This window comes from Babylonia areolata, chromosome 2, assembly GCF_041734735.1.
Source record: "Babylonia areolata isolate BAREFJ2019XMU chromosome 2, ASM4173473v1, whole genome shotgun sequence".
NCBI classification, from domain to species: domain Eukaryota; kingdom Metazoa; phylum Mollusca; class Gastropoda; order Neogastropoda; family Buccinidae; genus Babylonia; species Babylonia areolata.
Genome location: NC_134877.1, coordinates 51,521,717 through 51,538,495, shown reverse-complemented (window position 1 = coordinate 51,538,495; position 16,779 = coordinate 51,521,717). Strand labels below are relative to the sequence as shown.

The following is a 16,779-nucleotide window of genomic DNA, read 5'->3' as shown; positions in this document are numbered from 1 at the left end:
TACTAATACAGAAGCTCAGAAAAGTAAGGAGTCATGCCATTTATAAATTTATAGCACAGAAGAGAGAGTTTGTAATCTATTCTTTTCTCAATGGGTAACCAGTGGAGGGAATGAAGAAGAGGAGTGACATGAGCAGATGAAATTTTGGGAGAACAAAAGATAAGCTGAGCAGCATGGTTTTGGACTCTGAAGTCTGGATGACAAGTAGTTGGGGCATCCAGCGAGCAAAGAATTACAGTAGTCAAGCCTCAATAGAACCAGGGAACACACAAAATAAGGTTTTGTTGCATCCTGAGACAGAAAGTGCCAAACAGAGCTTATTATGCACAGCTCAAGGTAACAGATTTGACAGATAGAGGAAATCTGGCATTCAAGAGATCGAGTCTGGTCCAGGAAAATACCAAGGTTGCAATAGTTTTTGAAGTTGGAACATTGCACCCATTTAACTGAACAGCTTGGGGAAGTGAAAGAATTTAGTAAACATTTAGGAACAATAAAAAATCATATCTATTTTCAGTCATTCAGCTGTAGTTTGTTGTCGTCCACAACTTCATGTCAGCTATTCATCACTGATCAGAAAGAGGAGAAATTGAACCAGACTTGAAAATTTGGTTATCATCTGAAAAACTGATGTGAAAGAGAATGATGGGACACTATTTCTGAAACAGGTTATACAAAAAGCAGAAAAAGAACTGGTCTTAGGACAGATCCTTGGGGAACACCAAATTCTAAGGGGGAGGGTCTTGAGTGTAAACAGTTCACAGTAACAATCTGGTTATGGTTGGAGAGGAAAGACCTGAACCAAGAGAGAGCCATGCCAGACACACCTGAAGTATGGGAGAGTCAGTTTATCAAAGTATGACAGATGTTCATAAAAGATTTCCCCTGACCCACTTCCCATGGACTAAGAGCATAGGTACTACCAAGGGTGACACACTTCTCCCATTGCTTCATGCAGCTGTGGAGATCTTGCCTGTGGAATTCTGCAGGTTGCACCATAAGCCACGACTTGGCCTCTGAAATAAGTGTTTTGGGGCTTGACACAGCTGACTCCATTTTGTATTATTCTAAGTTCTATTGACAAATTTATATGCAGTTTAGAAAATTTGTTTGTGTAAGTTAGTCTTTAACCATTGCCTCTCTGCCCTTCTCCTTTGTCTTTTAGCTTCCTGTAACTGGAGCTGGGCAGAACAAAACCAGGGGCCGAGTGGCCGGTTGGAAATCTTGTGTAAAGTGGGTAGGGCAAATTTGTCAAGGAGATATTTATGGAGCAGATTGAATTTTTCAGCACCAAGTGATTGAAGGGAAGGATCTAAGTCTGGACTGCAAATGAGACTTAAAATACAGAAATGTCAATCAAAGTATTGTTTCTGGCTTCAAATACTGGGACAGGAGTCAGTTGGAAAGGTTTAATTCTACTTGCACAGTGAAGTGATCTGAGGATCGAGTGTTGTCAATCGAAGTGGACTGGACAAAATGGTAATCTTTTCTAAAGATAACTCAGTCAAGTTTGTGACCTTGATGGTTTGTTGGTGTGGAGATGGCTTGTAACAGACAGAAAGAGTCTAGGTTTAAATATACACACAAACTCCATTTCAGCTCATGTAACCTGATTTATTTCTCCTTGCAATCCAGACACCTGACAGATTTCACAAACCAGATACACTCATCTTTTGTTCCCATGCAAATACAAAATAATATCCTCTAAATACAAGAGATGATTGAGCCTTTCTTTTTTAATCCAATGAGTGCACATGTCAGTATGTGTGTGTGTGTGTGTGTGTGTGTGTGTGTGTGTGTGTGTGTGTGTGTGTGTGTGTGTGTGTGTGTTGTTCTGATTGGAGTGAATGTGCATACTTGAGTGGGTGCGGGTGTGTGAATGAGTGTGAGTGATAACTTTTGCAGGAAGAAAATGTAGAACAAAATGACATAAGCATTTCACCAAAAGACCACTATTCTGTGATGTTAATTTTGTGCGTCACTGCATGTGTGACAGCAGAACTAATAAATTATCAGATTGTGGTGAAGGAAAAGCCTCTGTATGACAGCATAGGAATGAAGGAAGGGTCATAATTATAAAAAGGCAAAAATACCCGCCCCAACCCCCCTCCCTCAGAAATCTTTCATGCTTTCAAATCACTCACAAAAAAATTGCAATATAAAAAAAAAAACACCTAAGAAATCTTTCATGCTTTCAAATCACTTGAAAAAGAAAAAAATAGAAAAGAAGACCTGCAATACCACATGCCTTTTTTCCATTTCTTTCTTTATTTCTTTTTCTTCAGGGAGATGGCAGTGGTTTGTTTTTGATACTGACATCTCTCTCCTTCCTTTTTGTTTTCAATAATTTCTGTCCAAGTGAAAGACTAAGACATTAACAGCATGGCTGTTGTTACCTTACAGGATTTCATTTCTTCCTCCTGATTTTTTTTTCTTTTACTTTTTTTTTTTTTTTTTTTTTAACTTAACAGTTCAGTATTTTTACAACACAGAATATGACACTGCATGTACTTATAAGAATACAAGATAGCAACTATAATACCCATTATCTAAAGCATGCACAAAAAATGCAAGGCACCTACAAAAAAAAATACATCACAGATTTTGCAAGATACATCAATATTCAACCAAGAATTCAGCTGCTATGGTTGGATGCAAAAAATATTTCAATATACATGATCACTTGGAACTGAGCTCTCACTTGTTTTGTTGACTTATACATTCATATGAATTCTCACCATCATTTATCCTTGATGCTGCTGTCCTTGTCATGATCCTTGTTTTCTTTCTACCTAACATTCGTAAAAGAGTACAGACAGACACTGCGTGTGTGTGTGTGTGTGTGTGTGTGTGTGTGTGTGTGTGTGTGTGTGTGCATGTGTGTGTGCGTACATGAGTTTGTATGTGTGTGTGTGTATGTGTTTGTGTGTGTATGTGTTTGTGCATGTATGGCTTAATATGCATGATAGTACAAGAATTAACCTGTGTATGTGTCCCAATACATGACAGTGTGCATGTGCGTAAATATATGTACACAAATGTTACAGACGGACATGCAGAAATGGAGAGTCACTTAGAAATATGAACAGAAATAATCAAAAAGGATTCTAAACGCTGATGCACTGATTACTATGTGTTAATTACTGGGTAATCAAAACTTCCATGCTGTTTCCTTGAAAATAATCAACAAATATTCACTGACATAAATAAGACAGTTAGAAACAAACACCAACAATACCAATGACAAAAGACTCACTGGCACACAGACATACAGTTAGTAAGAACACCACAGGAATCAATAATAAACAAAACGGAAAAGCAAAAAAACTGCATCAGCCGGTCACTATGTGTAAAGGAATTTCACTTTTTCTTCATAAGGTATCCTAAGACCAGCTCTGAAAAAGAATGATAAAAGCCACAAGCCATAAATGACAAATAATCACCATTTTTCAGTACGCTGCAGAAAATGGCAAGAGGGAAAGGGTGGAAACATACAAATGACACAAGCATCTGACAAAGCTAGGGGTGGAGGACGGGAGGAGAGGGAAGGAAGGGGGGAGGGGGGTTGCTCTCTTTAAAGACTTGGCAAATCCGCAGACGCATCAACAACACAAAAAAACACCCAACGAAAAGCTGTTATTTTTTGCCCTCTTTTTTAGGCTGGTCCTTGTCTTTAGCGTCTTTGGGGGAATCGGAGGTGAGGGTCTTCATGGCGTCCTTGATGGCTTCACTGTTGGGGTCCACGCCTGGAAGGTTCTCCAACACACTCTGAAGGAAGGCTGGATCCTGCATCACCTCAGAGAAGTCCTCCTCCTCCTGTGAACAGTTGAAAAAAAGAAGAAAAAAGTTTAAAGATTCCATAGCCTTTTACAATCATCAAGCCAGTTAATTCTTATGCACTTTATCTGGCTCAGTATAGGAAGGTGGGGCCCAATCCTTTCATTCCACTGTTTTAACATTACCTGACCAACAGAAATAATGAATTGATGCAATCTTTTATTGCTCTGCTGTGCTGTAAACATGAAAACAATTCAATCTACATTCACGGATAAAATTTGTTCTGCACCATATTGACTGAAAACTAATGAACATGCACCTAAGTGTTATTTCATTACTGTGTTTTGCATTTGAACAGTCTTTCTCAGCAGTCACACTGCTCCTCAATCTCTTGTTAATGGCATGGCAGTTTCAGGTCTCTTTTAGTTTAGAACCTGTTTCTCTGAGCTTTTTTGTTGTTGTTGTAAACTTTTCCCTCTTTCCTGAACCAACCCCAGACCCCCACCTAAAAAAACTGTCTATCCGTCTATCTATCTATCTGCATCTCCCTTTTTCTCTCATTATTTGTATAGATATATATATATATATATATATATATTTATTTTAAAATAAATCTTTTAAATACAATTCTAAGAAAGTATCATGCACAGAAGACTTACACACAAGACTGATCACATGCACAAAAGTTTTTCAATTCATGTGCATTCCCACCTCAAACATGTTCAACCATGTCAAAGCCAGCATTTTCAATTCATTCAAAGCCTTTACCGCTGTGTACTCATGTAAGAAAGGAGTCATTTCCTTCGGTCAACCACCCCATCCCCTACTCACCTTCTTCTCCTCAGTGGCAGTAGCTCCCTCTGTGGTTTCCACTTCCATGGGGGCTGAGGCAGTTTCTTCAGTTCCTGCTCATACAATCAACAAAAACACACACACAAATATATCAGCAATCCAAGTTTCAAATAATCTTTTTCTCTTTCTTTTTCAAAACCAGCTTATTCACTTTTAAGCTTTAAAAGCTAACCTGCTTGCACATCTTTATGTTGCTTTCCTGAGCTTTTACAAGAAAGCCAAGTAAAAGCACAGTAAATTTTCTGAAGTCTGCGCTGCATTGCTAAATAAGATCATGTTCTATGTTATCACTTCTTGAGTTACTGCTTGTACATGATTTTTTATCTTAGTATAAAAACAAGCCACAACAGCAACATATGTGTTTTAATGGCTCATATTTTGTTGCATTGCTAATGAAGCCATGCCATGGAACATTCTTGAACACAAATGATTTGCTTCACGTAGAGACACACAGGCGTCCAGCCATTCCTTCTTTGCATACTGCTTCTTCTTTGCATAAAACTCTCAAATGTATACATCAAAAAACCTGCATCACCTGAGTTCTCCATGGACAGCCTGAGGGCGTAGGCTATCTGTTCATCCTCCGTCATGTTGCTGAAGTCCACACTGGGGGTGGCTGTAGTGGATCCAGCGTCGCCAGTAGCTGAGGTCACCCCTAAGGCTTTCTCCAGCAAGGCCTCTTCTGGGGAAGCTAGGGCGGAACCGATACATTCAAAGCCATATATGCATTTTGTATCTTTTTTGGTGAGTAAGCATGAATGTGACAGAAATAGAGAGGGAATACCAACTTTTCTTACATGCCTGCATTCTAAGCACAAATAGAGTCAGGGGGCTGAAACACACATGCAAGCACACACACACACAAACACACACACACAATCAACACAACTGCCAATCCCAGTTATCCTCTGAAAAAGCTTTTCCCATAGAGTACAGTGTTGAGTACTGCCTTGTCACATTGTCCAAAAACTAAAATGGTTTTCCATATCTGCATTTTCATCAACCTCATTCATCATCAGTCTAGAAAAAAAACCTGTCCCATGTTCTGTTTGGCCTTTCATGCCCTGCTCTCATGGTGACCACAGTTTCCATGCCAAGTTCTTGTCAAAGGTCTTCAGAGTTGGAAGATTCATGGGGGGCTATTGCTGGACCGACATGGTTGTGGTCTCCACTCTGGAGGGGACACTCACCCAGTTTAGCACTGTGGCTAAGCAAATACTGTTGCCAGTATGAAGCTAAATTGGTGGTATCCGTGCGTATGTTGCATCACAGCAAGCAATACAGAACACCACCCAGTAGCAGCAGTGCAGGGTCTCCTCCCATGTGTAGCCTGCTGGTGACTCAACATCAACAGTTCCCTTTTGACTGCTTGTGCTGAGACTGCAGCAGACAAACCTGCATGTGGCTGTGTATGGGGAACTTGGGATCAGCAGCACAGGAGTAATGCCACTGAAATGGAGCAGATGGTGGGGCACAAAAAAACACACAAAACAATAAGAGAAAATAAAGAAAAAAAACAACCTTTCCCCTACCAGTGGATATATTGGTAGACTCAGCCACGGATGCAGTGACAGCCTCCCGGGCGTCCTTCTCTTGCCGAGCACGCTGCTCCTCCATCGACACACGCAGGGCCTGTCCACAAGGTGCATGGGGAGGAGGTCATTTTAAACAATAATGAACAGTGCACGAGTAAAGTAATCTGATGAAAGTACAAATAATGAAAAAGCACACATTCATACACAGAGATACAGAACCATGCAGTCATGCCAGGCTTGCATTCAAAGTGTGGTGGGTTTGAATCACAGACAAAACTAAAGGAAATGGCATTTTCACTCCCAACCTTAAAATGCTGTTATTATTGTGGCATCAGTGCAGTATTAGACATGTCCCCTCCCCCAAACTTTCCTGGGATGGTTAATCCCATTGGCCATATGAATTGGAGCAGGTATCCAGATTCAGTTTGAATATAACACACACACACACACGGTATCACTGAGAATTATGCAAAATCACACACACACACGCACACATACACACAACGAAATACAGAGGCTTACCAAAGCAAGTTCTGGATCTTCATTGGGGTCAACACCAAACTCAAACCCTCCAGACATGGGTGCACCACTCCCATCTTCCCCAACGATGACAGGGGAGCTAAGCAGGGCATCAGACAGCATAGGCCCTGGCGGAACTGTCACAAGATGGGAACTGGCAGTGCAAACACACACACACACACACACACACACACACACACAAACTTTGTTAACCCTTTCGCTGTCTGGGAAATAAGATTTAAGTGAGATATATCTGGCAACAGATTTTTCACAAAAAAGGGTATATATTTTTTTCCCCAAATTCTGTGTGCTTTGTTACTGGATAAGAGACCCATAAAAGTATACATTTTCTGAAAGGTAAATCAATAATGAACAGAAAACACATGATATTTTCCAATTTTGTATTTTTCCAAAGACATACAATTGTTTTGAAATCAGTGTTTTGATTTTTGTCAGATTTTCAACTTGTTCATTATGACCATTAGTCTGTTCATTTGCACAGTAATGTAATATTTTCTGCACAAATAGATAATAATTGTACAAACAAATTATACAAAAATTAATATAATAAAAAAGAGACATATATACATGATCCATTGTGACTACTCCAAGTGATAACAACATAGATGTGATTCTCCAATTCTTTCAGTGAAATTATTTTTCTTGAAAAAAATCATCATGCCCATCAGTGAAGTCAGACCCGATACCTGTTTCATTTCAGACATATTTGTATCTGTACATGCTGCCAGTCTGCAGTACATTTTCTGCTTGCCTGGATTTGCCTATACCTGTTGGAGTGTCTGCTGTGCAAAGAAATTGGTCTCCTCAACAAATTTCTGATTTAGATTATCATCACCAAAAAGAGAGAAATCGTCATCGCAAACTGTGCTGCGAGGGTGGTTTTTTTTTTTTTTTAGTCCAGTCACCAGTAGAGTCATGAATAACAGGCTGAATGTTGTTTGCTGGCCCTACACTGATTCTCTCAAACACAGTAAAACCCTCTAAGGTACCCCCACTTTAATCTACCCCCGACTAACCACTGCAGTTCAGGCGTTCCTCCCTTCTCTTCCCCCCCTCTGACCCACTACACTTTGTCCAGTTCTCCTCAGTAACTTCACCCTATCTGTACCTCTACACTTCTATATCCCTATGTTGGCTCAGTGCCAAGAATGTTGTTTCCAATGCTCCTATTTCAGTTAGCAACACTGTCAGTCATGTGGGCGGAGTCTGCTATTTACAGCGTCACTCACTGATCGTCCATCTCGCCATTCTCTACATCACTCCCTTTATTTTCTATCAAATCTTCGGATAAAAGTTCACAACCATCTTCTTCTTCTACTTGATGCTTCAATTCTTTCTAAGCATCAGCTAAAGAAAGCAATTTTGGTCGTTTCAGTGCAGGTTGATCGCAGAGATTTAGCTGAATGTCGCCATTTTGCTGAGTGTGCAACAAGACAGGCAAAACACAGCCAGCAACCCAACCAAATCGTTCAAATAAAGGATTAAGTCATGACGCAGGTGGGATTTCTACCTATCAATAGAATCTACAAAGATTCCCCAAGCAAAAGCTACGAACGTTTTTGTCAACAAACTCAATACAAACCAGGGAAAGTCTGAATATTTCAATGACTAGTTATCTCTGTCACTATGGCACCAAAGCGTGCAATAAGATGACACCAGAACCAAACTTAGCAGTCTTTGGCAGAATAGCATGATTGATCAACAATTTTTTCCAGTATATTTTATCTATACTGCTGTACATTCCTCCTCCTTCCTTTTATTTTTCTGTGTGTATTTCATTTATTCCATGTCTTCTGTAACTCAGCAGCCAGAAGGGTAATCTAAACCACTGAAAAATCACCTGACTAACCACTGTCTGAAAACTGTATCAATGATGGATTTTGTGCCAATATCGATACAAGTAATATCGCACACAGTCAAAGCATAACAGCTAAACAGACCACCAGCTTCACAGACAATGTGCCCCTATGAATACATACATATATGCTTGTTCACATCACAAAATAATATATATTGCAACAGTTATGCTGGATCCACTGATTAACAGTGCTGTTTTCTCTTTTCAGAAATGGTGCTCACTGTGTATGTGTGTGTGTGTGTGTGTGTGTGTTCGTTGTTGTGAGTGTGTGGGTGTGGGTGTGTCTGTGTGTAAGTGAAATATTCTAAATGCTGAAACAATGCTTACGATACAGAACAGCTGTTTCCCTGTTTGTGGGTATTTACCTGGTTCCATCCTTCCCATTCAGTGTGTTGACGAAAGTTGTCAGTTTGTCTGTGTTGAGTCCCTGCATAAAGCAAAGCTCAACAATTAAGTGTGTGCTAGGGGCATCACAACAATTGAGAAAAAAATTCAAATCTAATCAAATAAAGAGATCTTCATAAATTTCAGCCTCTTTTACATATATCTGGAGGATCTCCTTGCAAACATGACAAAGTGTACTCATTTTCTATGTCTTTTAAAAGTAATGTTCCATTTGTTCTCTTCTCCCAGGATACCAACTGCTAGCAGCATCGAGAAGCCATCATACTAAACACAGACACAGACACACACACACACAAGAAGGCTATGATACAAACTGCACTTATCATGATATACAACCACTGTCAAACTCAATGCCCCGCCTTGAAGCAGTAATTACTGACCTCTTCACCAAAGTTGATGACGTCCACATTAACTTTCTCTTTCTTAAGCTTCTTGGCCACCTTGATGATCTGTATGAAAACAAACACATGGACCTGTGTATATATCTATCAGATATATCATATGAATTATCTAATATAATAGTATAATACATATCTGTTGTCACATAAACCAATCAAATTATCAAATATAATAGTACATATCTGTTGTCACATTTACCAATTCCTTCATCAAGACATATCACCTCATCCCAACTCCAGTCTTTTTTCCCCTTCATAATCTTTCTTTTCCTGTTCAGATTTCTATACTTAGAATTTACAAGAAACAAGACTGAAGGTAACAGGTTAAAAAAACATACAGAAAAAACAATAACAAACAACCACAATTTTAAGATAACAAAATAAATAAATGAATAGCTGTTTTCAAAGTTTTTCATTTTCTAAAATAAAAGGCTACCTTGCAGTTATGCAGTGTTCATATGATGACTATGTGATAAGACTGAATCATACACTATCACCTGCCCACACAAATAAACACACACACACACACACACACACGCGTGCGCGGGCGCGCGCGCAACCCCCAAACTGTCAGTATCAACCAGCACTTACCTCTTTCTCATCCTCCTCTATAGGACTGCCAACAAAAGCCACTATCCGCATCTTGTGGTTGCGACCTTGCCGATGTTTCAGGGCCAGCTAAAACACACAGCAAAAGCACAGGTCTATATATACACTTAAAAACTGTACAGCTTCACGCAAACTGACACAAACATGTGCAAACTACACTTCTGACAAAGGACAGCTGTAAATATCTTAGCATCATGTTGAATTTTCATCACTTTTTTCTCTCTCTTTTTTTTTTTTTTCAATTGTTTATTGCTTCATCAAAATTCCAAGACTTCCAAACATATTTTCCGCAAGACTTTCCAGCCCCGGCAATGGTTCTCTCATTTTTTCCAAAACTGCGATTATTTCTGTTTTTGTTTTCATTTCTGGTTCTTAGTTTTACTCACATGAGCCACTCTGACACCATTGAGGAAGCTGATGTTTCCTTTGGGCTGCACCTGATGAAGTCTGGCTAGGATCCGTCCAACATCAGTTGTCAGTGTCACCAACACCTCCACCCTGATGGCAAACACAGCTCATTCGTTTACCTCTCTAATCCCTTTACAAATTACTCATGTGCTTTAATTTCAAATATAACGTGATAAATAATCAATCTTTTTTTTTTTTTTAATTCAATCAGCTTTTTTTTTTTTTTACTTTTCTGATAATTCAAAAAGCAAAAGCAGTAATTTTTGTTCATAACATGCATGATAAGCTAACTAAGAAATGTTACCTTTTAAGGGATGCATTTTGTAAATTTTTGTAATATTGTATTTGACCTGAACCAATTTGAATTTCTCTTTTCTAGTGCGCTCCCAAATGTGAACATGCCCACTAAAGTATACAGTAAACTTTCTATCATATGTCTATGGCACAAGAAATATAATATGCAATAATGAATTAACAATGTACATTATGTATCAATCAGTTTGTACTGAACAGGATTGTTCTGTACTCTAGTAGTACACAAACTTTGATCACATTTGAATTTGCTTTTTTCTTTATGTCAATAGGTTAATTTGTACTGTAATTAGAACTGAACATGATCGTTTTGTATTCAACCAGACTATATAAAATAAACCTGATTAAGTACACTTTTTAGTTTGCTTTTGTATATGAGCACTTGCACATACACACATGTGTCTGTGTGTATGTGTGTGTATGCATGTCAATGTGTACCACTGTGTGTTTATGTGTGTGTGTGTGTGTGTGTCACTGTGTAACTGTATGCATGTTTTTGTTTCTTTTAGTTTTATTGTAAAAAACAACAACAAAGCATGCAAATAAAGATAAGGCTGTCCACGTACGATGACATTTTGAGCAGACCAACATTGTTCTCTGGGTTGGAACGTGTTTTAGACATGCACACCAAGTTGACAGCATCCTGTTGGGCTTGCATGCGGGTTGGGACAAAATCCCCATTGCGCATGTAATCACTGTTGTCAACACTGCACACACAATTTATCAAACAGAGCTTTAGATAATTAAGAGCAATACACACATGCGCGCGCACGCACAATCACACAAAAACACAAACTTACATGGAAAGTGAGAGAGATCGAGAGAGACAGACAGACACAGCCAGAGGGAGGGGGAAAGAGAGAGAGAGAGAGGGAGAGAGAGAAAAAAAACAAAGAGGGAGAGAGAACTTGACGTGTGACGTGTGTGTGTGTGTGTGTGTGTGTGTGTGTGTGTGTGCTTGCGTGTGCGTGTTCGCATCCGTACGTGTGACGTTAACATGTATGTGTGTATGTGCAGAAAAATAACTGAATGTGATTTCGAGTTTGCAGAAACTGAGAAAGGGGAAGATCACAAAGGTTTTCTTGTTTACACACATAGCGATAAGGAAAAAGAAAGTGGGTTCTTCAATACAGTGTTGACAGTAACGTGACATGGTTTATATGACTAATCATACCTGCATAAAATTATCGTTACAATCTAAAACACCAAAGCACAAGACAAACGTCCAAGCTGAAACAAATTCCCGTACCAGACGAACGTACTCTCAAGAACCATTTTGATGACAGGACCGCATTGGATGCATAATGAATATACATAAAGAAATGCTGCAGGTATCCCAATTTTTCACATCAAAGACACTATCATCGCATTTATTTATTTATTTAGTTATTCATTTATTTATCTATTCATTTGTCTATCTGTTTATTTATTTATTTATCTATTTATTCATCTATTTATTTAATTTCACGATCATAAATGAAAACAATTATACATGAAGAGCATGCGTTTTCATCATAGGTACTTGGAATTGAAGCCAATGTAGCAAATGGACAAAAAGGGCAATTCAGACTGAGAACAAAATGTAAGGAGAATGACAGCATCAGGCTGAACAGCACTAATTTCACAGTCTTGTGAATATTGAACTCCGTGATTAGTATGCCTAGGTGTCTTAAGTTTTTTTGTTTTTGTTTTTGTTTTTGTTGTTGTTTTTTTTGGTTGTTTTTTTGTTTTTGGGGGGTTTTTTTGTAAGAAAAAAAGAAAAGAAAACCAGACCTTCTAAAGTTGTAATGCTCTACAGTGATCTTATCTGACATAAGAGGGAAGAAGAGGTCAGTTCAGGTGTGTGTGTGTGTGTGTGTGTGTGTGTGTGTGCGCGCGCCGGCGCGCGTGTGTGTAGCAACTGCGTTTTCTTCTTCTTCTTCTTCTTCTTTTTTTCAAATTCAGCTTGGTTCTGTCATCCCAGCTACTCTTACTGGTTATTCTCTTCCACTACACTACGCTTCTCACACAGTGTGTCAATGATTGTCGAAATCAACAGCTGGGCACCACTGGAAGAATAAAACAAATGTTTCGTTCGTCATCTATTTTACTGTGTATACAAGCATTAAAATACAGGCCTTCCCCTGTGAGTATATGTGATCGAGTTTGTTGTCATTTCGAAAAAAAAAAGTTGTCAATGATAGTACGGTTATACAATTGAATTATTAGAATTTTCTAAATTTCGTATCATCACATTTTCTATAGGTCCATTAAATCTTCATTCTGTATTCAAAAGCAACATCGATCAAAACAAGTTCCGCAAGGAATCAAGGGAGGTCATATCTACACACGATACTGAAAGTGAAACCACGCAAAAGCTGAACAGTTGAGAAACTAAAAATCCGTCAATATGAATCATGTGTTCTTGTGTGGTTCAAACAGCTTTCAACAAATTCAACAACTCCAAGATTGTTTTAAGTCATTTAGTGACAAAGGTGACAAATACGAGGAAAAAAACTCAAGCAAACAGACGACACGTTTGGGAGAAACGGCGGAACATCAAAATGAGACTTCGCTGAAGAAAGTTGTCACATTGGGTGACAATAATAGTATTCAACATGCAGAAATGACGTGGTCAAGAATCGGAATTACAGTGTCAACAGGTTAATTGTTTGTTTACAAAGCCTCGTTTTAGGTAGTGTGTCCACAGGCAGGTGTGTTCTGTGGTGTGCGCACGTGCATGCATGCACATTTTTTGTTTGCATTTGATATAGTTTATTTCTGTTGATAGTGAAATATCACTTTGTAACAGTTTGTAATGGGAAAATCAAAATGTTCAAAAGTTTCAGGCATAGAATACAGTAAATTGATAATTCATGTTTTCAATTATTGCTCATATTATTATTTATTAATCATATTATTTTGTATTTGTATTTCTTTTTATCACAACAGATTTCTTTGTGTGAAATTTGGGCTGTTCTCCCCAGGGAGAGCGCATTGCTACACTACAGTGCCACCCATTTTTTTGTATTTTTTCCTGCGTGCAGTTTCATTTGTTTTTCCTATCGAAGTGGATTTTTCTACAGAATTTTGCCAGGAACAACACTTTTGTTGTTGTGGGTTCTTTTACGTGCAGTAAGTGCACATGGGACCTCGGTTTATCGTCTCATCCGAATGACTAGTGTCCAGACCACCACTCAAGGTCTAGTGGAGGGAGAGAAAATATCGGCAGATGATCTGTGATTCTTTCGCTTCCCAGGCGGACGCGTTACCTCTAGGGCATCACTCCAGGCCATTATTGCTTTTTTAAAAGAAATATCAATCTGATTATCATCATCATCATCTCTTAACATTACATTGACAACTATTTTATGAACTTTGCAATCAGTAGAACTGTAACATGCTGAGAAAGCAAGCCAATATAAACATCTTCTAAACCATGTTTCAGGAACCCAGTCAAGAGAGAACATTGTGCAAAATCATCAGCACACATTGGTGTGTGGCTACAGCAGTCAGCCCAGCACAAAACCCGAAGCACTACAGCTTACAATTGATAAATGTCGACTTCTGGCCAGAAATCAAGCAGATTTTCTGCTGCAGCAAGATGATGATGAGTATGTGTTACTGAAGGAAGACAGCGACCAGGTGGAGAAGGTGAAGGTAATGACGATTGTTGATGGGCAGCCTGAGGAGGTGGGATGTGCCCACACATTTGGGGCAATGTCAGGGACTGCTGATGAGTTTATAGCAACTTATGGTGAGATTATTATTTTATTTTATTCTTTTAGTGTGTGTGTGTGTGTTAATTATGTACACGTGTGTGTGTTCATGTGTTTGTGTTTAAATGAATGTAGTGTGTGTAGGTGTGTGTATATTTGTGGATTGTGAAACTGTTTCTGCCATTGTTTTTGTGTGTTTGCTTGAGTTTGTGTGATAATGTGAACTTGTATGTATGTTAGTGCGTACATTTATACATCATGTGTGTATTTATGTGCTTGCCTCTCTGTGTGTATGTGTGTGCATATGTGTGTGTGTGTGTGTGTGTGTGTTTAAATGATGTGTATATTTTTGTGCTTGCCTCTGTGTGTGTGTGTGTGTGTGTGTGTGTGTGTGTGTGTTTAAATGATGTGTATATTTTTGTGCTTGCCTCTGTGTGTGTGTGTGTCTATTTTCTACATCAGACGGTGTCTCGGTGGGAAAGCTGTCAAGCTGCTGCAGGAGACGTGGCGAGGCTCATGATTCAGGTGACGGGAGCCAGAGGAGCACCGGTCTGTTTCTGACTTGCCTTGACTCAGGACTGAGCATTCAGCATGTCAGCTGTGGCCTTGAACATTCTGTGTTCCTGACCTGCCATGGCTCTGTTCTCACTTGTGGCTCTGGCAGGTACTGTTTCTCTGTCTCTGTGGTTTGGGGTGATATTTTTGTTCTTTTTTTGTTCTTTTTTTTTTTTGTGCATGTATTTTCTTTTCTTTTCTTTCTTCCTCCTTCATCTCACTGACTGAAATGTTGAAATTACTGTAGTGATATGAACTGCAATGGGCTGTTGATGCAATGCTGAACCATGTTCTGTTTGTTTTTGGAACAAAATCCAGTTTTATAGTGCAGGATTTCACCTTTCAGGCACTGTGTGTGTGTGCATGTGTGTATGTGTGTGTGTGTGTGTGTGAGTGCGTGTGTGTGCGTGTATGTGTGTGTGTGTGTGTGTGCATGTGTGTGTCTGTGCTTGTTTTCAGTCGTGGTCAATTGGGTCATGGTTCACTGGAGGGTGAGCAGGTGCCCCGTGTGCTGTCTGCTCTGGAGGGTGTGCGCTGTACCGTTGTTGCTGCTGGGGGCTGGCATTCTGCTGCTGTCACAGGTATGTTTTGCTGGCTTTTTTCTTTTCTTTTTTTCTCTTTTTTTTGGTGTTGTCCCACACAGTTTTTGAGACATTTTCTTTTTCTAGATGGTGACAAACGATGATGGTGGTGTTGCTGCTATGGTGATCTATTTCAGTTTTGGACTACTTGACAAGGGCTGTAATCTGATAATGTATCCCGGTGTCAACCCGGCTGAGAGTTTCAGACACCTGCAGTTGTTGGGTCAGGTAATTTGAATAACACTACAAGACACATCGGTGGAATGAATGACCATCAGTTGTGTGTCTTCCCATTTGAGCCCATCGCACACTCAGCTCTTGGAAGGAGCCGGCCAGTGGGGATGGCATCAGTGCCCTCCTTTCTGTTTCTGTTATTAGCTTTCTGTCACATGTTTTGTCAGCTTTCTGTCACAGGTAGATTTTGCCAGCTCTCTGTCACAGGTAGGTTTTGCCAGCTCTTTGTCACAGGTAGGTTTTGCCAGCTTTCTGTCACAGCTGGGTTTTGTAAGCTTTACCTTGACAATAGAATAGAATAGATTAAGATAGAATATTTCTTTATTACCAAGTATACCGGGGTCACAAGGAATATTGGGGGGTGGGGGTAGTACATAAAAAGGTACAAACATAAATAAAAAATCATACATAAATACATATACAGTAGAATTTTGGACTCATACGTGTGCATATCAATATAAGAACTTATGCATGCAACTCAATGTATGTATTTTTAAAAGGCTCTGCAATTCTGTTGCACATGTCCTGTCATGGTGTTTGGGTAGTCAGGGTGCATAACCATTTCTGAAATCATAGATGTGTGTAGGCTGCAGTTGTCTCCTTTGTTATTCTGGCTGTATGAATACTGTGGTTATGTGAAATATGCACAGTTGCCTCAGACATATATTTCAAGCAAGTATGCACGCACACAATATCACACACAGAGTTACATAAAACACACACACACACACACACACACACACACACACACACACATTCTAAGGAAGGGCGCAGTCACACAAGTCACACACAGAGTTACATAACACATGTGCACACACACATGTGTGCATGTGCATGTGCGCACCACACACACACACACACACACACTCTCTCTCTCTAAAAACCGATTTCAAGCAAGTGTACACTCACGAACATTCACACACAGAGTTATAACACTCGCGTGCACACACACACAGACACGCACACCACACAAATATACAATGGGTGCAGATATATATGTGCACACACTCAGTCACA

At 39.4% G+C, this 16,779-nt stretch overlaps 2 protein-coding genes across 3 annotated transcripts in view; one reads left to right on the top strand and one right to left on the bottom strand.

Annotated features, from left to right (window-relative positions):
* Nucleotides 1-1,597: 1,597 nt before the first annotated feature.
* On the bottom strand, nt 1,598-11,982 carry LOC143274726 (26S proteasome non-ATPase regulatory subunit 4-like). Of its 2 annotated transcripts, none has more exons than XM_076578637.1 (11): nt 11,944-11,982; nt 11,261-11,401; nt 10,361-10,472; nt 9,957-10,043; nt 9,348-9,416; nt 8,928-8,989; nt 6,687-6,837; nt 6,162-6,261; nt 5,165-5,320; nt 4,609-4,682; nt 1,598-3,816 (listed from the first exon to the last, which is right to left on the bottom strand). In XM_076578637.1, exons 1-11 carry the CDS (start codon nt 11,967-11,969, stop codon nt 3,637-3,639), a joined length of 1,158 nt encoding a protein of 385 aa, XP_076434752.1. In that variant the 5' UTR covers nt 11,970-11,982; the 3' UTR covers nt 1,598-3,636. The 2 variants fall into 2 exon arrangements, with proteins under 2 accessions (XP_076434752.1, XP_076434759.1); XM_076578644.1 differs by having other exon boundaries at nt 11,869-11,955.
* A 1,058-nt stretch (nt 11,983-13,040) lies between these two features.
* LOC143279493 (uncharacterized) overlaps nt 13,041-16,779 on the top strand; it is an 8,380-nt gene continuing 4,641 nt past the window's right edge. The window contains exons 1-4 of the mRNA XM_076583539.1: nt 13,041-13,336; nt 14,122-14,430; nt 14,855-15,056; nt 15,407-15,528. Coding sequence (XP_076439654.1) covers nt 13,084-13,336; nt 14,122-14,430; nt 14,855-15,056; nt 15,407-15,528 — 886 coding nt within the window. The 5' untranslated portion in view covers nt 13,041-13,083. The remainder of the gene's footprint in view (nt 13,337-14,121; nt 14,431-14,854; nt 15,057-15,406; nt 15,529-16,779) is intronic.

What these genes read in the sequence shown, in the direction of transcription:
- LOC143274726 (XM_076578637.1), bottom strand. Translation starts at nt 11,969, where the DNA reads ATGGTTCTTGAGAGTACGTTCGTCTG. An exon ending in CTTGAGAGTACGTTCGTCTG is followed by an intron (nt 11,402 to 11,943) that starts GTACGGGAATTT and finishes TTGTGTGTGCAG; the next exon opens with TGTTGACAACAGTGATTACA. An exon ending in TCATCAACTTTGGTGAAGAG is followed by an intron (nt 8,990 to 9,347) that starts GTCAGTAATTAC and finishes TGCTTTATGCAG; the next exon opens with GGACTCAACACAGACAAACT.